Source organism: Gymnoscopelus braueri, assembly GCF_963280865.1.
Source record: "Gymnoscopelus braueri genome assembly, chromosome: 2".
NCBI lineage: Eukaryota > Metazoa > Chordata > Actinopteri > Myctophiformes > Myctophidae > Gymnoscopelus > Gymnoscopelus braueri.
Window position 1 is genome coordinate 37,576,909 of NC_137604.1, and position 22,901 is coordinate 37,599,809.

The 22,901-nt window shown below is 40.2% G+C and overlaps 2 protein-coding genes across 2 annotated transcripts; one reads left to right on the forward strand and one right to left on the reverse strand.

The window, feature by feature from the left end:
• Positions 1 to 148: 148 nt before the first annotated feature.
• Positions 149 to 14,143, forward strand: syngr2b (synaptogyrin 2b). The gene is made up of 4 exons (XM_080414648.1): positions 149 to 427; positions 6,968 to 7,205; positions 10,499 to 10,635; positions 11,079 to 14,143. Exons 1-4 carry the CDS (start codon positions 317 to 319, stop codon positions 11,349 to 11,351), a joined length of 759 nt encoding a protein of 252 aa, XP_080270774.1. The 5' UTR covers positions 149 to 316; the 3' UTR covers positions 11,352 to 14,143.
• Positions 14,144 to 15,247: 1,104 nt separating this feature from the next.
• On the reverse strand, positions 15,248 to 21,375 carry tk1 (thymidine kinase 1, soluble). Its single transcript, XM_080455403.1, has 7 exons — positions 21,202 to 21,375; positions 21,002 to 21,033; positions 20,419 to 20,532; positions 20,137 to 20,230; positions 19,915 to 20,004; positions 17,878 to 17,997; positions 15,248 to 16,181 (listed from the first exon to the last, which is right to left on the reverse strand). The coding sequence occupies exons 1-7, from the start codon at positions 21,268 to 21,270 to the stop codon at positions 15,996 to 15,998; spliced, it is 705 nt and encodes a 234-aa protein (XP_080311529.1). The 5' UTR covers positions 21,271 to 21,375; the 3' UTR covers positions 15,248 to 15,995.
• Between the last annotated feature and the right edge of the window lie 1,526 nt (positions 21,376 to 22,901).

Genomic DNA, 22,901 nt, shown 5'->3' on the forward strand with positions numbered 1-22,901 from the left:
GATTGGCTATTTTCAAAGAGCCGATGCACATGTGGCCTAGTTGCTTCTTTTGGGCTTGATGGTTGATTATGGATTATTTCTCTCATAAAATCTGGCAACACAAGTACGAGTCGGCTGTTTTACATAGGCGTTTTTTCACGGGTGCACCTCCTGCCACCTCCTCGCCTTCGCACTCAGTCGCGGAGGCTCGCTGGGAAAAGCAAGTCATTAAAACTAGCGGCAGTGACTGTCAGTGAATATCACGGTGTTGTAGCTTGTAACGCAGAGGAGCGGCCGGGTGAATATAGTGAATAAATACTCTTATTCCCGGAGAGACATGGAGGAGACGGGCGGTGCAAGTGCTTACGGTGCGTCGCTCGCAGGAGGAGGCTTTGACCCGCACAAGTTTATCCGACAACCGCAGACCATCGTTCGGTTGCTGAGCTGGGTAAGAGAGTTTGACGAGTCATGAAGGAGCGCAGAGCATAGTAGTCAATTACACAATATCCACACTGGTCAAAGTTTGAAGGGACAAATACGCGACGCACTGGATCCGCGTTTGTTTTATTCATATTAACAAAGGTCGATATAAAAGATAAAGTCACAGCACATGGGCTACACACACATTTAAAATTATTTTTGGGAACGGACGCGAAACTGCAGTTGGTCTTGAATTAGCCCTGAGACATGGATGAACTTCAACCTGGTGTTTGCACTTTCTCCATTTACAGCCCGTACATCTACTCAAACGGTCAGATTTCTAATATGATGTGCTTACCCTATGGTCACAGATGTTGCAATTCTGTTCGGTCCGGTAGAAGTACCCGTATCTTCCGTATTGTTCAATAAAAAGCATTTTAATCCGATTGGTGGCCATTTTCTCAGTTATTTGGGTATCAGAGTGCAATACACCTCCCAACCGATGGGGTTGCGTAGTTGAAATGATAATGGCAAAAATACGAAGAAAATGGCCACCGATCGGATTAAAATGCTTTTTATTCAACGATATGGAAGATACGGGTACTTCTTAGGGCCCGTACATAATTGTAACATCCGTGGCCATGGAGTAAGCACTTTATATTTGAAATCTGAACCTTGATGTAGATGTACGGGCCAATAAAGGAGAAAGTGCAAACACCAGGTTGAAGTTCATCCATGATGACTGTCATATAATATGACAGTAATATATGACAGTCATGTTTCAGGGCTAGAGTTGGTCTTAAATCAACAGGTGGTGCGCGCACAGACTTGTTGAAACGCGGACTCCCGGAATCTGTCATGTTTTTATTGAGTTACCGGCTGTTATTTTACCAAAGTATTCCTGTTCTGTCACGTTTTTTATTTAGTTTGCAGGGTGTTATTAACCATTGTCCTGTTCTACAGGCGAATGTTTTTATTCACTAAGAGGCTGCTAACCAATTAGTGCTATTCTGTAATGTTTTATTCAGTACACGCTGCTATTTACCAACTAGTCCTGTTGTCCTGTTGTTTTTATTGAGTAACGGGCTGCTGTTTCACTTCACCCCCCACGGTGTCGTGTTGCGTGCAGCTGGTGTGTGACACCAGGACCAGGCTGCACAGTGACAGCACAGCACGGCACAACAACACACAGCCATACAAAACTGCAGACTCTAGTCTGAAACCGGAAAGAAATAACCTCAGACTTATCTGACTCGTAAGGTGTAACGCTAATTAGCTCACATGCAGTCTCAGTCTGACTTAACTTCCAGTGTTAGCATTTGACCTTTAAAACGCAAAACTTTGTAGGCTAGGCTACTGTCGTTTATCTAGGTGGGAAAGGCTTGGAGCTGTGTGTCCAATCCATTAACAGATAATACTGCTTAGGAGTTGAGGCAAGAATTACAACCAAGTAGTCTTATTAGTCTACAAAATACAAATAGACAACCATTATTGCTATATATAGTTGTGTGTGTGTGTAGATAGACATACACGTTTGTATTCATAATATAAGAATTACAACCTATTAGTGTACAAATAGACAATTATTATGTATGTATGTATGTATGTATACATATATAATATGTGTGTGTGTGTGTGTGTGTGTATATATATATATACACACACACACATACATATTATATATTTATACACACACACACACACACACACACACACACACACACACACACACACACACACACACACACACACGTGGACGTGGACGTGTGTGTGTTTGTGTGTGTGTGTACTGGTAGACATACAGTACAGCATGTTTGTATTCATACTATTCTAGACTGAGAAGGTACTGCATGTTACAATGAGAGTCTTGGGTGTTTAGTTGTTGTCAGTTGTTGCTAGGTAGGTCATGTAGTAGGACATATTTGTATCTGTGGTTAGAATGGAGTGCTCTGGGATTTCCAAACTGAGCTTCAACCACATAAGAAATATTTAACTCTGAAAGTACAGGTGAATTTTTACACTTTCACAGTTCATTTAACACAAATGTTGCTGGGTTGAAGAAAATATGAAACCAACACTGTGAATAATAACAATATTTATAATATAAGTAACACTTAAAAGCAGAGATTCCAAAGTGTTTTACATCAGAAGACCATATCAGAATACACTATTGCCAAGTATAAAGTACATGCAGGGGAGGGATTTTCTTAGACCTGTGATGCAGGGATAGCCCAACCGTAGCTCTGGTCCATAGCGTTAGGAGTTCTCCTTAACGCTATGGTACTTTTGAGCCTTTCCCCTCGCACCGCGGTAGCACAGCGTCTGTAGTAAAAATACAAAATACACCTTTGCTACTCACCAAAACAAAGACGGTTTTATGGAGTTGAAAGCCTACTCTGCTAAGTGGAAACACTCTGAGCCCCCCACCTCACATCTAAAATACACTTTTTGGCCAGAAAAGAAAATATTTCACTGGAAGGAAAAAATGTTTTTGGTTACTCCACAGTGCCCTCTACAGATCTGGTCAATGGAATTTTCCTCTTGACCAGATTCTTCCTTCCGGTGAAGTATTTTCTTTTCTGGACAAAAAGTGTATTTTAGACGTGAGGTGGGGGGCTCAGAGTGTTCCCACTTTGTAGAGTAGGCTTTCAACTCCATAAAACGTCTTTTGTTTTGGTGAGTAGCAAAAGTGTATTTTGTATTTTTACTACAGACGAGAGGCTGCGCTACCGCGGTGCGAGGCGAAAGAATCGAAAGTACCATAGCGTTAAGGAGAACTCCTTCTAACGCTATGGACCAGAGCTAGCCCAACCTTAAACAATCAACACTTCATGTAGGACTACTGACAAAGTGCATGATAGACATTTCAGAACATGCCTTCATACAGTAGACCAGTGGTTCTCAACCTTGCGGTTCCATTTGTATACTGTCAGAGTTACAGACTTGTATGGGTCAATTTAGAACCCCCTCAAGGAACCCTGAGAGTCCCTGGACCCAACTTTGCTGTAGAGTAGACTATACAGCAGAGAGAAGACTTGCAGCTTAATGGATGACAGTAAGCGGCGAAGCGCTTGTTAGATAAAATGTGGTAGACATTAGAACGATTAGAACTAGTTGAACTTCTGGATCGTAGCACAGATCACACATACCACATTGAACGAGTTGATTGTTGCATTAGTTTTGAATCTGTTTAAAAATGAAGTTTGTATCAATATGCTTGGCTTATTCTGCTCTGACCAGATTCTATGAACTACTAAATTGACAAGTGCTTTTCTGCTAGTTTTTGTCAACACCACTGTAAAAAAAGAAGAAAAAATCATCAATGTAGCATTGAACATTTATGTTGCAGTATTTAGCTTAAACAATTATACATGATCTGTTTCATAAGAACATGTCCAGGATCCTTTTATAGAACTCTGGCCTTATCGTTTGCAAAAACAGAAATACATTATGGGTTACCTTATGTGTGATGTCGGTATGAGAGTATAGGCCAAACAAAGTCCTGTAGCATGTGGTATAGTAATTGAAAACAATTATGCTAGCATAATTACATTTCCTATTGTAGTAATTTAGCTGACGCTCTTATTTGGAATAACTCACAATGGCTGAACACAGCATCTTGTTATGTGTTTTCAGTGTTATGCTCAAAGGTATGTTCATAGAATGACATCCCTATCTGTGACAGGAATCAACCCTGTGAACCTTTGGTTACAGTTTCTTCTCCCTGGGAGATGGAGATAAAGTAAAGCCTGGATAGTGTTCTTTGTGTTAACCCATTAAAACCGGGAAAGCATCTGTGTCATTTTAGATTTTAGCATTGACTATTCAAAAATGGCAGTTATACAAGCTCACAGCGCGTCACTTTGTGACACACTGTGAGCTTGTACATCTGCTATTTTAATCTGTACAGCTTGTACATCCGCTAACATTTTTGAAAACTCTTGAAAGTGTTTGAATAATTTAGATTGTTTTAACACAAATCTTCTCTTCTGGAGGTCCCTGGCAAGAAATATTTGATATATATATATATATATATCAATTTGGGGGTCTTTGGCACAAGATAAGTTTGAGAAACTGAGATTTAGAAGGCATTTGTAGAATTGGCCTCAGGTCTTAATGGGTTTACATGTAAATACTAACAACAGACAGACAGAGAGGGGAGCGTGCTTTGTGTTAACATCATGTAAATACTTACTACAGACAGAGAGAGGGGCGCGTGCTTTGTGTTAACATGTAAATACTTACTACAGACAGAGAGAGGGGAGCGTGCTTTGTGTTAACATGTAAATACTTACTACAGACAGAGAGAGGGGAGTACCCTGGACAGAATCTGACCTTGGTTGCCATAGTGCGTGTGTGTGTGCACACGCATGCAAGAATGAGTGTCAGTAGTAAACAGGGGGCTGATGGGAAAGTAAAATGATACCTGTTCTCCCACCGCTTTGCCCAGCTGGTGAATGTGTGACACATACTATATATGCCCACCATGTGGGGAAGTTTACTTCAACTGGTGGCAATCAAAAGAGGGCCTTGTTCATAGCTTTGAATGGGAGGCACAGTGAAGCTTGACTAATATCAAGGTATCAATATTGTTGATACTTATTGTTTCAGTCTTTCTTGTGGTCTGGTGGGTGTTATTATTCCATATGAAATATTTTATTTTGACTCATACATAAATGATGTGTTTGCTATAAGCCTTTTTGATTTCAAATTGGAACCCCAGCACAATAGCAGAAGGCAATTGTTCAGCTATACATTTTAGTTTCTGGAATCAAATGGGCTATTCAAATATACAGTAGCCTCCCCTCAATGCACTTATGCGAAATAATTTGTGTTTAAAGGAAAACTTTGCAGATTACATTCATTATGTACGCTAGATAACGTGACACTACATGTTTTTGATTACCTAGTTTTGTGATAACATTTTGAGGAGAAATCCACAGAAGACATGTGGTATTTTTTCCCGCACTTTCATCAGAACAATGGGATTTAGGATGAAAATCGGCTTAGTTTCCTTTAAGAATCACTCGGTAAGTACTGTAGCCAACCGTTGGCCTAATATTATTAGATGAGATTAGATTGTATTTAATTGTCATTTCAGCACCCTATACATTATATCAACCAAAGTGTCAACCACTTTGCACAATACAGTATACCTTACCCAGAAAAAAAATAAAATAACAGCTGTCACTGCATTGGAAAGCGTAATTTGGTAATTGGTTGTCAGAGTAACTGTCCTGTAATGAAAATCCCTACCTGCTGACTCACTGCAAGTGGCTCCTGATAAGAGCAGCAGCAAAATAACTGAAGCGTAACAATAAATGGGCCATGATCCCTCGTGCATCTATTTATCTAGAGCCATTAGTGTGGCAACAGCAGTCAAATCCACACGACTTGCATAGGACAATTATTGTTCCTGGCAGCCAGGAATTTCACTTATCGGTTTGCACTTTTCCACACTCACTCTCTCTGTATTTCCATGAATTGTTTTCTTTCCCTGCCCCCTCTCTACTTTCCATCTGTCAACAGAAAAACTAGAAATCCCCCCCTATTCTGACCCCACAATGGTCTCTCTCTCTCTCGCTCCCTCTCTCTATCAAGGCGATATTCATGATTGTCGATGACATGGTTTCTCTCCCTTTCTCAGCTCTCAGAGAATTCTCCCTCTCCTCTCTCTTCATATAGGTGGAATTAAAAGGCCTACGTATCTGTCCCTCTGCCCTCTCTCGCCCCACATCCCTCCTCTCTCCCAGGCAATTCCACTCTCTTCTTTCTACTGCTTTCTTTCTCTCCCGCCGCTAATCCCTCTTTCCCCTCCACTCCCTGCATACCCTCCCTCTCTTTCTCCTCTCTCACTAACCAGTAGTGTCATAATGAATGTAGTTGGGAGAGCTGGTGGCGTCTTTCTCTTGTCACATGGCGGGCAGCTGCACTGAGAACTAGGTCACATGGTTAAGTAGGGAAGCAGCGCAGACAGACACACCACAGGCTCACACCAACAGTAGCTCTTCTCACCTCAATACCAGACTGGAAAAAAAAAAGAAGAGTATTACCCAATACCCAGTTGGCTACGTATTTGAAATGACTTGTTTTGACAACATACCCTTTAAATTAGGGCTGGGCAATATATTGATATTACATCAACATCGTGATATGAGATATATGAGATATAAGTTATTGCTGGGATTTGGGATATCGTAATATGGCGTTGTCTTTTCCTGGTTTTAATCACATAATCAAGGAATTTGGTCCAAAATATTGTGATATTTATTTTTGTCCATAATTGCCCAACCTTATTTTAAAGACTGTATCTAGCAGTCTATCTAATAAGAACGTATTTTTGTTATTGGGCTAGTCGTTTGTTTATGTGCTAAAAGTGTGATTTTGAGATGTGTTTTGCCATGCAATGAGTGAATGGAATCACTACTCACAGAAGCAATACATAAAGATAATTAACAATGTCAGGCCAGGGTTCTACCAAAGCTCAACATTGCTTTAATAAAGTTTGTTTCTTTCTTGTCAATTTGTCTTTTAACTTGCATCTTGCCCTCTCTTCTTTCTCCTTTAGATCTTTTCCATCGTTGTGTTTGCCTCCATAACCACAGAGGGCTATGTGAACCCACCCACCAGTGCCCAGGCCAAGTGTATCTTCAACCAGAATGACTCTGCATGCCACTATGCTGTGGGCATTGGAGTCATTGCTTTTATGGCCTGTGTGGGGTTCCTGCTGCTGGATGCTTACCTCCCACTGATGAGCAGCGCACAGGAGAGGAAGTATGCTGTCATGGCTGACTTGGGCTTCTCAGGTGCGCTCAAATGGGTATTTCAACATACAGAATGATAGTGATAGGGGCACGGTGGCGCAGTCGGTAGCGCTGTAGCCTCACAGCTACTGTAGAAGGTCCTGGGTTCGATTCCCGCCGGGGACGCTGTGGGCGCTGGGGGCGTGTCTTCTCCTCCGCGTCATCAGCGCCCATACCCTAGGTGGGGTTGGCGAAAGGGCCTACTCTGTGTGGAGTCATGTTCTCCCCGTGTCTCCTAGGGTAGTTAATACCCTCACAAAAACATGTAGTAATCCTGGTCACTATACTGCCTCCCCCTGGTCAGCCGGGGCGCCTGATGGAGGGGAAGGGAACTGGTTGGAATAACGTGTTTCTTCCACGCGCTACGTCCAACCAGGGAAACTCCCCCCTGTCAGGTGACAAGAAGGTCAGTTGGCTCTCATGCATTGAAGGAGGCATGAGCTCGGGTAGGCTGGTGGGGGGAGTGTAGTGCCCAGGATCACTTGTAGCCCCATTGATTCCTACCGGAATCAATGGGGACACATTTATTATAATCAAATTATTGGCTTAGGAATGTGACAAAAACAAAAAAATATCTATGAATTCAAGGCTCCAGATGGTCAGTAATCAATAGAAAAAAAGTTATTTTGGGGGTGAACTACCCCTTTAACCCCAATTGCTCACAGGTTCTCATTGGAAACAAGACCGCAAGGAATTTCATGAACGACCTGTTAAAAGGAATTATCCTTACACACACACACACACACACACACACACACACACACACACACACACACACACACACACACACACACACACACACACACACACACACACACACACACACACTATTATTATTATTATTACCCTTATTAAAAGAAAATATATATATTGTGATACAAAATGCCTAAATAAAGCAATAGATATGAAATACATACTGTAATGAAATTGAAATGAAAAAGGTTGAGAATCACTGGGTTAAACTGTAGAATATAGTTAAAGGGATATTTACATCTATTTTAAATTACACTATTTAAAGTATAATTACTGCTATAGTAGGCTTCTACAGTAGAACAAGTAGACTAGTACTGTAGGTAAACAACAACCAATAGTTGCTCGGCCCTGCCATCTACTGTCCACTTACTGTATTGCACGGTGGGAAAAAAAATAATGCTAAACTCCTCCCTCCAAGGCAAAACCACCCCCCCAGAGGGGTGTGGCTTTGATGGGTACCTGAGAGGCACTGATCTAGTGGGTACCCAATGTGATGATCTCAACTGGCTACCACTGTAGAAGGTCCTGGGTTCGATTCCCGCCGGGGACGCTGTGGGCGCTGGGGGCGTGTCTTCTCCTCCGCGTCATCAGCGCCCATACCCTAGGTGGGGTTGGCGAAAGGGCCTACTCTGTGTGGAGTCATGTTCTCCCCGTGTCTCCTATGGTAGTTAATACCCTCACAAAAACATGTAGTAATCCTGGTCACTATACTGCCTCCCCCTGGTCAGCCGGGGCGCCTGATGGAGGGGAAGGGAACTGGTTGGAATAACGTGTTTCTTCCACGCGCTACGTCCAACCAGGGAAACTCCCCCCTGTCAGGTGACAAGAAGGTCAGTTGGCTCTCATGCATTGAAGGAGGCATGAGCTCGGGTAGGCTGGTGGGGGGAGTGTAGTGCCCAGGATCACTTAGCAAATTGGCACCGGGTGAAAAAAGGGTTACAAAATCGAGGGATAAAAATTATTTAAAAAAAAAAGAATGATAGTGATAGGTCTTTCACGTATGTCTGCTGTAGAATAGAGTATTAAAACTGTCTGTGTTAATCCAAGTGGCAAGACATAAATGGGGTTAAAAGGCTAAAGTGTAACTTGGATAGCATGTTATGAAGACAAATGCCAGGTCATTGTTGACCTGGCATCCTATAGTTTGTATAGTTTCAATGTACAGGCTGAGGATAGGTTCTTGGTTTACGTATGTATTAGTTATTATTAGATTATTGGTTTACTTATGTATTACTTTATTATTTACTATTTCTATGCATTTCATGTATTATTGATGTATTATCTTGTGTCCTCGCTCTGGATTAAGAGCATCTGCTAAATGCCTAAACTGGGTCTGTCGTGGAATTCTGGATCAATCAGTAATTGATGAGGCAATTGGAGTCGAGACAATATTCTAGGTGGTGATGATTATGCTTTAATGTACATGATATCATGGGGAGAAGTACAATAACACTCAGGTTGGTGGTGCTACAAGGACAAGCTAAACCATAACAAGATGGGCTGTACCAAAACATCTAGGCTCTTACAAGCTACCAAATATAATGTATTATATAAGTACAATAAGTCATGGTAAAATATAACGGTTAGATATAAGCATTAAGCAACCATAATAACAATATAGTATAATGAATAATTCTCCTGCAGGTCTGTCTTGTATTTATAGAAGAGTTTCTTACCTTCAGAGTGAAATTAGCTCACAGTCAGCTCACTGTATTGTCAGTCCAGACATAGTCCTACGCTATTCTTTTTTCCTCTGTAGTTGCTTTGTAGGTGTCCAGATGGTAAAATAGTTCTTCAAAATTGAATGTGGTTAGAAGTATGCGTCATTATGATGTATACCTGTCAAATTTGTTCCCAACATTGCTGCTATTTCTGTGCAGAGATCACTTTACCCATCCACTTAGGGAGGCTTAATCAGATACTTACAGTATGCCCCATCAAAATAATATTCATTTATAGTGGAATTCCCGTTTTAACATTTCATTTATATCAATATCTGACAATAATTATAACTATTCCTACGCAAGTCAAGTCAATTTCACCTAGTCTTTTTTTTTTACGCTGAAAGGGACCGAGCCTACATACAGAGAGGCTCCCAGCGCAGTTGAACGCGGACAGATCATGTGACATTTGACTGCTACACAATAACATGTATAATTCATATTCCACATTATTCAGACAGTAGTTGGCGTGAGGGATGGAGCGTGGGGGGCAACATCATCATCATAGTCGTGTTGAATTTTAGCATTCAGTGAGACAGCTGACAGTCAGTCATTCTTTAGTGGAACAGAGCAGCATTTTAACTGCTTTGCAATAATTGCATGTGGCTACTATTCATCAGATGGCTATGTTAGCACTATCACTTCAAGCGTTGGCCAGGGTATCGTAGGGAAGGGTGGGACAGACAGATGTCCTGTATTATGTCCTTTGATACTGCGTGCATGTGTCTGTACGTGTCTTTATTGTGGCAGTATGGCTTTGAACCTGTTTTTCTATCAGTTGGCTGTAATTTGATCTATGAATGAAACCTGTGTGTGTTCTAGCGGTGTGGACCTTCTTATGGTTTGTCTGTTTCTGTCTGTTGGCCACCATGTGGGGGCGAACTCATGATGTCAGTGGAATCCCAGAGGATGCTGCACGGGCCACCGTGGCATTCTCATTCTTCTCTATCGCCACCTGGGTGAGGAGGACAGCTACTGCACCCTACACTGACCCATTCAACAGCTCCCCTTTTCCTTTGATGTGTTCTTGTTGAATAAATCTGAGGATTATTTTTTACTTTAATTGTTTTAAGCATTTCATCTTTTTTACTACAAGTTACAGAAAGTGCGGCTGAAAAAGTCATGAACTGGTTTTGACCTTGCAAGTAGGTCTTGTGCTACAAGGGCACCGGCTGACGATTAATGCCATTTCAAACATTAACTGTAATGAATGGGAAGTTTTCAGTGCAACAAGACATAAAGCAGCCAGTTAGTGTACTTCCTAGATAAACATAGATACATATGTACCTGTTTCATTTCACACACTGAGTTGTTCTGTAAATCAAAATAAAAAAAAGCGGAAAACCTTTGAAATCTTTTGAGTTTTTGCTGATTTGCCTCTTCTTACTCTGTCTGTATCCAGGGAATCCTGACCTACTTCGCTTTGGGTCGGTATCGCAGAGGTGTGGATGAGGTTGCTGTGCCAACCTACGCCGAGCCCCCACAACCAGATCACCTCCATACCCCGTACCCAGCAACCTATGCCCCCACCTCCTACACCCCTCCGACCCCCTACACTCCCACCACTTACTCAGCCTACCCCTCCAGCGGTGGGCCCGATGTCTACCAGCAACCTCCCTTCTCCTCAAACCCTCAACCCCTGGGAGATGGAGGCTACCAGCCCCCCAACTATTGAGTCCAGAGGGATGGGAGTGGGTGGGTCACTGGGTGGAGGGGTCACTGATTAGGTGTTCCAAGTCACCTGTTGATAGTCACTGCAGCTGCTTGGCACACAATCATTAAGGTGGACATGGAGGTCATTGTGTATGCTCATCCAGGTCAGGACCACACAATTAGTGGAGTTTAGTTGTATATCATGATCCTAAGTTTCCACAATAGATCATTCATAACATTGGGCATATTTGCAATATATTTAATTTAATTTAATTTGGAATGGCCACTGAGGATGACAATTGCATTTTATATAAAATACAAAAATGTCCTACAAAATAATTTCCCTCATTAGTCTTAAAGACTAATCATCAAAAGTCTAATCATGATAAATCATGACTAAGACTTATTGTGGTATTTGACTAAATTAATCCAGTTTATTAATTTAGCCATAATGGTGAAAATGTTCATTAGTAACTGCAATTATTTATTTTATTATTATTTATCACTATTATTGTAATATACAGTATAGATAACTCATAATCAAGTGATTATCAATGATAATCAATAGCCAAAGTGGTGCAGCCTTGATTCAGTTGTGAGATCTGAGTATGAGCAGTGAGACTTGGAAAACCGGTACATTGAATTGTTTATAAATTGTTAAACAGTTAAGGATTAACAGTTTAACGCAGTGTTGCCAAGGGGGTCACGTATATAATTTCTGATCTGTGGTCAGATCTTCAATACAAAGATTTGTAAATCTGAAATTAGTGTGTGTGTCAAATTTAAATTTTTACCTCAAACATACTAATTGGGAAGGGATAAACGGAATGTCTGTGCGGTCCTGCAATGTGAGATCACGGAAAGTAACAGCCAATAAGTGCTCTTGTGGAAGTGGCCAGCACTTAATTTGTGTTCCTTTCTTCTTTCTTCTCTGTTCTGGACATTGAACTCTGGTGCCTTTGATGCAGAAGAAGAATGTGTATCTGTACATAGATGTTCACTATGCAAAGCTACCATTTTTTAATGGTTCTATGTGCCTGTGTTTTTTATTTAGTTTTTGTGTTCTTTGTTTTTTTTTATGTTGATTTTTGTGTTTAAGAGAACTTATGAACACAATGCTTAGAATGAATATGATTTTATTTAATGCAGCATTACCTTGAGACACTTGACTGTGAGACTACTGGGAACAGCCAACTATGAAACCAGCCTAATTCCCTCCTACACATAGACACTCTCTCAGTTTGAGGAAGTGTTTGTGGCCTTACATGTTATCTGTAGAAATGACGACTGCTGTTTTCATTTCTTAGCTTAATTTTTCAGATGACCTGATAACCATAAGGTCTCCCTAGTAGGGAAGACAATACACAGAAAGTATGCCCATGTTCACCCTCATAGCAGGTTTTTTTTTCTTCTCAATAACATGAAAACATAGCAAAGTCCACCTACTCTCCTTTGATAAAGCTTTTTAGCCCAGCTATTGTGATCTCCAGTGGGGAGGGAACTGAAGATAAGTATAGGAATGTTTGAACCTACAAAGTCCTGACAGAATACTGGAGGTGGAGGTATTTATTGCCATTTAGATAAGTGTAGTTAGTAATTGAATGACTTCATCCTGTGGGCCACCAGGTGTGCCCCTCATACTAAACGGTAACTTCATGGATAACGGATAGATTGTCCTGTACATGTAAGGTCACAAGTTCAGTCCCCTGCAATTGACTTGAACTTGAATATGAGCAAGACTGAGGTGAGTAGACGAGTACTAACCACCATGTCTGCTCAAGAGTCGTGAGCCACTCTGAATGAGAATATCAGATAAATAAATGGCTGATGTAAATCCGATGCCCTCAGTCCCAGGGCCACACAATTTCTGCCGACTGTTCATCTTGTTAATTTGGTCCAGATGTAGATTTGTTTAGTCCAGTACTTCTCCAACCCTTTTTGTTAAATTCCAAACCTGGCCCAAATAATAATTTCAAAACTGATCATTCTAGGATCACAGGTGTATGCAGTAGTCTGACCATTATACATTGGACAAGGATGTCAGCTAAATGCCTTTAATGGAGATGTAATTTAGACAGAATGTATGTGTATGCCAATGGCAGATTGCTTAAACACCTTAGCCATTTAGCATTATCGGGATTAAAACCTGTCCTCTGTGTAGGTTGTATTCACTGTACAAAGGTAAAGTGCACTAATTGTGTAAGGAATGAAGTTAACAAAGATTTCTTGTTTTGCCCATAATATTGGTGCAGATAGCATGTCATTTTGAGGCATTTAGAGGAATGGTGTTTGGTGACATCATGGGATCGATACCCTAGTCATGTTTGAGTAATTAACGCTTTTTGACTTTGTAGGACAAAATACATGTGCATATTATGCCATATTTGAGCCATCTTTTCCATCAGCAATGATTTCCATTCAGCCAAATGATGTCTTCTATCTAATATGCCCTCAATATCATCAATTTGTTTCAACAAGTAAAACTTTTAAGTGTTGCATTAAGGATTTGGGTGGTGCTATTGTTTGAGGTTGTCCTATTACTGTTAGGCCACAGGCTTAATTCCCTTAAGTATGCATTGTCAACTACCCACTTGTCCATCAGTAAAGCACAGCCCTTACCCAAGTTGCTCTGGTGAAGCGGATTGGCTAAATACCTAAAATGTAATTATTTTATTTTTTTCACCGTCTACTTATACAAGCCTACTAAGTGAACCCTGTAGTTATTTTGTCTTACTACTGTAAATGGAGCACGTGGTGAAAATTAGGTTTGCTGATTGTGATTGATGTTAAACGAATGAGTAGTAAATCAGTGAATTTGAGTCTTGTGGATTTTTGTTTAATCTTCATTTTGCCTGTTTTGTATGAATTTTTTATTTTAATTGCATTTATTTAATTCAGGCTCTCGTTGCAGATCTGAGCGTTGTAGATATGAATCGGATAGGATTTGTACAAATCGGGTGATATCTGCATAGATTTGAACATGTTTGACTCGTACTGAGTACTGAGTAGAATTGCACTTATTGTGTTCCGTAACGGATGTCTACATGCACAAAAATCTGTTTCATCAAGTGCATACAGTACCATTACAGTGCTTTTGATGTTATATGCCATTTTGTGAGTTGCCATTCCATGTCATTGACTGCAAATAGCACAATAACACCCATTTTAACAACCCTGTCCTTGAGTCATGGAATAAAATTATACACAGAATATATTGAGAAGTGACTTCATAAGTTTGGAGCAGCTGTTGCTCAGGAGGTAGAATGGCCGTCTTGGAATCGGAAGGCCTCCGGTTCGTTCCCTGCCTCCTCAAGGCTTCGTGTTGAGGTCTGTGAGCAAGTCCGAGCCCCACATTGCTCTGTTTGCACTCACTTGGACCAGCACACCATTTCTAATATGATGGGTCAAATGCAGAGTATTTTCCTCATAGGGATCACTACAAATACCCTTTATGCACACACTAGAGACGAGTAAGTCAAAGAAAATGAGAGGCCAGGGGCAAAATTCAAACATAGCACTCTTGATTGTAATGTCCCAACTTGGAACACAATATTTCTACTGCCAAACTCCCTTTTGCTAAAACATTAAAACAAAACAATGTGGTATATGGTAAATATAAAAGTTGCAAATGTTTATGCTTCATCACATTGAAATGTCGCTCGCCAAAATAAGTAAACAGTCATACAAACCAGGCTTTAGTATTGCAATTAGCTGTAGAACCGGTCTGTAATTAAACAGGCCATCTTCCTCCAATGTGACTGGCTGCATTGAATTACATGATGCAAATACTGAGGTTGCGTACAAGGATGAATGAAGCATACATTACAAACAGGATATTCATATACTATTTCACCATTGCACACACTGCATGTGGCTTGATATTCATTAGTTATGGCACTTTGCCCGTGCTTAACTCATACCATTCTCTTTATTTACATGTCATAGAATTACATAACTTTCCTCCCACAAAGTAGACAAAACATTAAAAGAATCACACATTTTAAGAACAAAACAAATAGGCGATAAAACAAATATTAAATCTGATGGATATCACTTCTCCATGGCTGCAATTGAGTAGTGGTACTTACAGTACAAGTTTCACCGTATAGATTGTCATTACATTTTCAAAAGCATAGGTAAATAACAAAGGCCCAGGTTTCACAAAACCAGGATTACATTTATAACCTATAGCTTAGAGGTCTAGTATGGCTGCCAATTCCAACTGCAGTCACATAACCTGTCAAGTCAAATGGCTAAATGGTGACAAACAACATACGTCTCTCGATCCACACGAAGGAAAATAACAAAGCAATATAAAATGTACACATGTAAACTGTTTCATCTAAGGTATAGAATGTTTTTATACCACAATGGCTTCTACCGACAGTAATTTTCTAGACTTAAAATTCTCCATAACTCAGCTTGTGTTTAACTTCATATTTGAAAATCAACATTGCCGATATTCTACAATTATTAACTAAAACTGCTGGTGTATGTTACATTTCCATTATAAAACAAAAAAAAAAGTGTAACATTCCATTGATAAAACTACACAAGAGTAACAACAATGCATTACACAAATATCTACTGTATACACACAAATAGATATTGCTCTTGCAACTGTCCTCAATTATCCCAATCCTATCTTTGACTGTACTAGTCACGTTCAGAGCTGTAGTGTGGAGAAGAGCCTCCTGGGAACACCAGAGTCTAGCTGTTTTGCGGTTGTGAGCGCTTGTGGTGGAGTCTCCTCCTTCATGGGGGAACAGTTCTCTTTGTTGCACATCATCAGCCCTCCGTAACACTTCCGACATACTGCCTGGTACATATCTGCTCCACCGATCACCTCTACCTATGACAACAGTAACAAAAAGGTTGACTTTGTGTCTTACATGCACACACATCTATTTGGATTGGAGAATTGGTCAGACTCTGGGTAGCTTGCTCCAGTGTCAAATCACCAACTCACATTTGGAACAAACTATTTGTAGTTTGTAACATTATTTTGTTTAATCTCACTATAGAAGTTACTTATACGGTTCTGTTGAGGAGATTAAGCGCTCAAACATAATCTTATTGTTAAACGTTGACTCTTTCTTGATAACATACTGCCAACAGATCAGTTCATGACAATTACACAAATGGTTGCCTCAGTCAATGTCTAAGTTAGGATACACTTGAAATAGTAGAAAATCTACCATTACATGGGCCATGGCATATTGGCTCATTTCATTTTTTGTATTGCCCATCTAAACAGTCTCCTCTACCACTGGTATCTCCTCGGCGTTAGCCACAGCACAGGATGTTGGTTTCATTTCCTGCTCTTGCAATGGATGGATATGCAATAAAGTATGCAACAAAAAACAAATTTACAGATTAGTTGAATAAATAATCAACAAATCAATCTATTAAGAGAGTAAATATTAATTTCAGTCCCGTTTTGGATAGTTTAGAAGAAAAGCTAAAATATAGGAGTTGAAAGGACACCATTATCTCTGAGGAAGGCCTTGCGCCTGCTTTCACTTGACAAAAGTGGCAAGTTGAAGATTAGCAATGGCTACTTACTTATTGAAACTAGTTACAGTACTTTGAATACTTGATTACAAGTGTAATCACATCTCAGTGTTTGAGTCACCTTTACAATGTGAAGTCAAGTGGGGGGGGTCTGTTCAATACTTTTTTTTCATACAGTCAATGGTCTAAGAAGCAATATGATTTTGTAACATCGTTTTGATCCATGCATCTCAGAAAACTCCTTAGCACAGGCTGTACAGACCTTTTGGGTCCCTAAACCCCTACTTTAAGTTCTACCGTACAGAAACAATCTACACTCGTCACCACTTTTGTTATACACAAAACATTTTCCAGTAGAATTAGAATTAAACGTTTTGTTTTGTTATTTGCCTTGACTGCAAAACAGGATATGTTTTTTCATATAAGATGAAGAGCGAGAGAGAGCGCAAGTGGTGCAAACAAAACAAATGTAAGTAAAAGAGTTGATTGTATATAAACTCACCCGTACATTGCCGGATGACTGACACTGTGCTGACTGATATGACACTGAAACTGATAATCTTATGACGTCATGTCATGATCTCATAATACTCATTATATTATATTATATGGCACCTTAGTTTTTTATTATCTCAGGTACTTTGTAAATATGTAGATAACTTGTCTGGCCTTCTGTTGTTCTCTTGTTTTGATCTCCTTCCCACTTGCCCCCCACCCCTCTTCTTCTCCCCCCCCACCCCCCTCTTCTTTCTATGGAAATTAACGTTGCGATGGGAACAATGTACAAAAACGAATTTCACCCACTTTTTTTGTGACAATAAACCTGATTCTGATTCTGATATCCAGTCCATAGAGTTTGTCCAACATATTACATGAAACCTGCACCAAGTTTACCTGATTTTAACAACACACACGCACACACTAAATTACCATTACCATTTTACTACAGAAGAGTACCTGTTTATCATCACACTCTCCCTGCCTCCTCCATTATCTCATCCACCCCACTCCTTCTCAACCTTCACTCCACTCACCTCCTTCTCAGCTCCCAGTCTCTTTGTGTAGGAAGCCTCTTTGAAACACTGCATACAGACAGCATTAAGCTTCACCACGCTCTCAGCCAGAGGAACCAGACTCAGGATATTGCCAAACGGCTGAGGAGGGACAAAAAGAAAAAGGTTAGGCTACATGCAAGCTAGGTGCCATTATTACATTTCGTTTCAGATTTTTTTTTTTTCAAAAGGTTCAAATGCCTGACAGCATGATAAGAATCCTGGCATACTGGTATGCCAACCTGAGTATGGAGGTCAAATGGGGCAATTGAAACAAGCCCTAAGGGCTTTTTGTGTCATCTTTTTAGCATTATTGTAGTCTCGTATTGTAGTGTTGCCTTCCACAAATTTCAAATGTTTCCGGTCATACAGTCTGGGACTCAGAAGCTCTGATCATGATTCAAATATAAAGTGTGATGTGAAGCCTCCTCCCCACTTCCGTTTCGTCTTTACAGACGTGCAAATTTATCCTAATATATATCAAAACCATCTAAGCATATATACCTTGATCCTAAGCCAAAATGGAAATTAAGAAATAAAATGTAAAGAGATTTTAAAATATACTTTCGTGAACGGAAGTGCCAGCTTCCGCTCTCGGATTTCAGGAGGTGTAGTTCCAGACTCTATATAGCAGAGGAGATTGTGGAATAGTTGTCTGGCTATGCGAGACTAGCATTATTGTATAACTGTACCTCTGTACTTTTTGCAAATAAAGTATTCAATCAATCCCCCTCCTTTGGCACTGGTAATGGATTATGATAGTTAGGGCTACTTAACCACCCCTCTTCTAACATGTATTGTACATGAATGATTTGAACAACTAAGAGGCTGCAAACTGGTTGTATGATTACTAACACCATCTTATGTGTGCAGATGATTTGGCTTTTTTTTAAACAGCTGCTGAATATATATTCTGATTATGGTGTCCAACAGGATGTGCTATATAATGCTAAGAACTAGAAGAGTGTTGTCATGACATGTAGAACAAAAGGGGAAGGCCCTCAACTTTCCAGACTTTATCTTTCAGGGCGACTGCTATGCGTTTGTAATAAAACAAAATATGTAGTGCACTTACGTGAAAAGGCACCACTGTATATTATATGCTCTGACATCTTGGCAAGAAAATTCTACATGTGTTCAGACCATGTTGAGATGAGACTCTTTAGAGCAAAGCATTGAATCTGCACTCTTCTTTATAATGTCCCTTTGTGGGACAAATTTAAAAAGGCAAGCATTCATAAGCTTCAGGTTGCCAATAATGGGGATATTACTTAAGAAACCTACTGTACAGCAGGTGGTGTAGTGCAAGCGACTTGTTCTGTAATGCAGGAGTGAGGAGGAGTCAACACTTTTCAGGCTTTAATGAGTAACCTGATGTACAAATGTATCTGAATGATTCCCAGAATGCCATATTCATGCTGCTGACAAATCTGAGTTAGTTAGTTAGTTAGTGTTGTGCGATACCAGCCGCCCCTGTTGAGACATTGGTACAGCTGCCTCGTATGAATGTTTCTCTTTTATTTGAGTTCACTCACTGTTGTATGTGTTTTTCTTTTATTAGGCTACTACGAGTCAAAATAAAAAATTGTTCATTGACTAAGTAGGTCTATTAACAACAGTACCGTACATGGACCTACCTACAGGACTCAACATTAAACCTGGCACCTCTGACAAGCCATGGTCTGTAAAGACTTTCCTGTATAGTGGAGTGAGCGGAGATCACTACACAAGAGCGCAACTCTCCATTACTGGAACTGCACACAATAGATCCTAAAATAATAGACAATGAACTGGCTGTTTTACATCTAACTATGGGTTTTGTTTAGTGGCATTACACAATGTCCCCACAGTCACCTATCCTTCTCCGAACAGTGTTTACTTCCCCTACGCCGTCTTGTTTTTAGCTACACCCACAGTGGCACTTTGTCTGCTCAAACAGTAGCTGTTTGTGAATCTGAATAGTGAATAGATGAGTAGGCTATCACATTTTTGCCTCTCATTGCCAAAACACACATCTACCTTTCTCTGGAAGGTTGCATCCAAGGCAGCAACAATGACGGTCTTCCCCATGTTAGCCATCTCTTCACAGAACTCCACTGTGTCAGGGAACTGTACTTACAGAAATGGAACAGCGTCATATAAGTATTATAACATTAGATGGATACTGTTCAGTGCTTTAGAATAAATGTTTATTTTATGGTTTATTTCTATGGATTAACCAATGACTAAAGTTATACTTACAAACTGGCCTTCATCAATTCCAATGACGCAGGCTTTCAACGCCAGAGAGCGCAAATCTCCCAGGCAGTTAGCAGGTACTGCTTCCATTGTGTTTCTGAACCAAAAGAGATAATTTTAATACACTTTGTATTTATGTACACACACACACACACACACACACACACACACACACACACACACACACACACACACACACACACACACACACACACACACACACACACACACACACACACACACACACACACACACACACACACACACACACACACACGTTCTTACTTGTCATGTGTGGCCATGCCTTTCTCAGAATAGCGTGTGTCTTTGGCATACTTGACCACCAGGCAGTTATACTGAGCAACCTGGAAACGACGCACTCTCCTCATCAGTTCAGTGCTGTAAAATGAAAATAAAGAAACATCACCATCAAGCTAAATGATAAGAGTTTGTGATATGAACTCCAGCCAGATTGTGATGATAAGACTGAACTTGTGCACTCTGGGAGGAAGCAAGCCTCGTTTTCTGGGCCAGTTTTAGCAAGCTAAATTTATAGTAAAACACACTTTTTCTGGTAAAATTGTTTACGCGTTTGAGGAATTTGGGTTAATATCTAACTCTGTAACTGAACGTTGTTCTGGTCCATGGACCAGAGCTAAGCTTTAAGAGTAGGTTGCAGGCTGCTTCACTGTACAATCATATTTGGCGGGATAGGACTATAGGCTACTGTAAACTAAAGACCCGCACTTTGTCTGATATAAACATTACAAACAGTTAAGAACAAGACAGCTATGCAGCTTACACTGATAATGATCACCGATGTTACACACAATGCACAGAGATAAAGAAACGTATACAAATAACACACCTTTTGCCAGAAAACATCGGTCCAAAGATAACCTGCAAAATAGGCAATCCATATAGGAAACGGTCAATATATGGTCAAGAAAATTGAAGGTTTGTGTTTTGTTTTGTCAATGTTATTATTCACCACATAACATGGTTATTAACAAGCATGTTTGCCGTGAGACAATGAATCATTGTCCACATAAACTGTAAGTTACGAACCTGAATTTGTCCTCTGGCTTTCTGTGGGGAATTCGGTAGAATTCTTGGGACACCCGAAAAACAGTCCATATTAGATAGAAAAGTTTACTAAAGCTCGAACTAAAAAACGAAACAACCTAATAATAACAACACAACAAACTTATGGCAACAATGAACACTCAACACAACTGAAAATCCGCGCCGAGACTCACAACTGGACCTCTATACAGGAAATAGCCTTGTCCAATGGTCACAGAGCCACGTGACAATCGGAACCAATGAGGTGGTACTCTGATCAACAACCAATCAGAACGTACTCGAGCTAGGCGCGAGACAGACAGACGTTCACAGCAGCAGCTGTTTGTTTAGTTAAATGCTATCTCAAACTAAGGTAAAATACACAGAGCATAGAGGCTGATTTAGGTAACATTCACATTAACCAGCATACAAGGCCCCTGTATGATAATCACATTGAAATGTAGTGGCTACTGGCTAGGATTTAAACTTTGACTAATGCAAGTAAATTATACTATGATAAACGTATCAACACAATGTGACCCCCCCTCGAACCTTTTTACTGTACATATCTCTTATTTTTCATTTCTAAACTGTTTATATGATGTTCTGCATAGTAGTGTATATCTGTCTGTCATTTAATGTCACTATGAATTGAGTACAAGAGGACCCCAATTGAAACAAGCCAGTGGCTTTCTTGGGCTTTTAAAAAATCCTATTTAGTTATCTAGTATCTATCTGAACTGCCTACTTTCATGTGCATTTTGTCTGCAAACTTCTAAATAAAGTATTCAATCAATCAATCAATTTGACATAAACATGTTTTATGTCCCCCCGTCAGTTTCACTAGACCAACCAGTGGTCCGGGGACCACCAGTGGTCCTTGAGGGGGTTCCAGGTGGTCCTCAGCTAAATGATGGAGAGTTGGTATAACCAAATGGACCCTTATATATCTTGAACTCTTGAGAGTGTAAAATGAAACCAAATTGACCCTTACGGCAAGTTACGGGTCCATTTGGTTTCATTTTATTCTATCAAGAGTTTACTTATTGCTAAACATCTGCATTACTTAATTAAAAAATGTTAGAATTGTTATTTTTGATCAACGTTGGCCCGTTATCTCTCCTAATAGCCTACAATACAGCATGGAATTAAGTCTTGGGTCTGAGAGACTAAATCACATCAAATGGGTGGTCCGTGGCTCAAATGCCGAATAAATAATGGACCTTGATATGAAAAGGGTTGAAAACCTCTGCTATATAAGCTATCATCCAATAGAGATCTATTCTAAAACTCCAAAACCAGACTACCGTATAGCATACAGTTATGTTTCTCATTTCAGAATGTAAAGCTATAGGCCTATGTTGGCATTTCGGCAATGTCGCATTTCAGTGTTGATCCCACATACAGCTTCAAATGCTTCTCACAACAAGTCAAGTGATGCGTTTAACAGCAGACTGACCTGAGTTTGAGAACTGCATGTAAGGTGACTGCTGTTATTCCTTATAACTTCATATTGCCCAATGTCGGCTTCAATGTCTCGTGATATATCATAGCCTTAGGTCTATTTGCCTTTTATAGTTCAGCAAACATTATTGAACAATCAAACAAGTATAGACTTCACTGCACAACCTGTTACCCCAGCCTGTTACCCTGGTGGCTTAACGGTTATGCCAGGTGTGCCTTGGCACCAAAAAGGGTGATAA

What these genes read in the sequence shown, in the direction of transcription:
- tk1 (XM_080455403.1), bottom strand. Translation starts at nt 21,270, where the DNA reads ATGGACTGTTTTTCGGGTGTCCCAAGAATTCTACCGAATTCCCCACAG. An exon ending in CCGATGTTTTCTGGCAAAAG is followed by an intron (nt 20,533 to 21,001) that starts GTGTGTTATTTG and finishes TTCATTTTACAG; the next exon opens with CACTGAACTGATGAGGAGAG. An exon ending in GGCATGGCCACACATGACAA is followed by an intron (nt 20,231 to 20,418) that starts GTAAGAACGTGT and finishes CTTTTGGTTCAG; the next exon opens with AAACACAATGGAAGCAGTAC.
- syngr2b (XM_080414648.1), top strand. Translation starts at nt 317, where the DNA reads ATGGAGGAGACGGGCGGTGCAAGTGCTTACGGTGCGTCGCTCGCAGGA. An exon ending in GGCTGACTTGGGCTTCTCAG is followed by an intron (nt 7,206 to 10,498) that starts GTGCGCTCAAAT and finishes TGTGTGTTCTAG; the next exon opens with CGGTGTGGACCTTCTTATGG. An exon ending in TCTTCTCTATCGCCACCTGG is followed by an intron (nt 10,636 to 11,078) that starts GTGAGGAGGACA and finishes GTCTGTATCCAG; the next exon opens with GGAATCCTGACCTACTTCGC.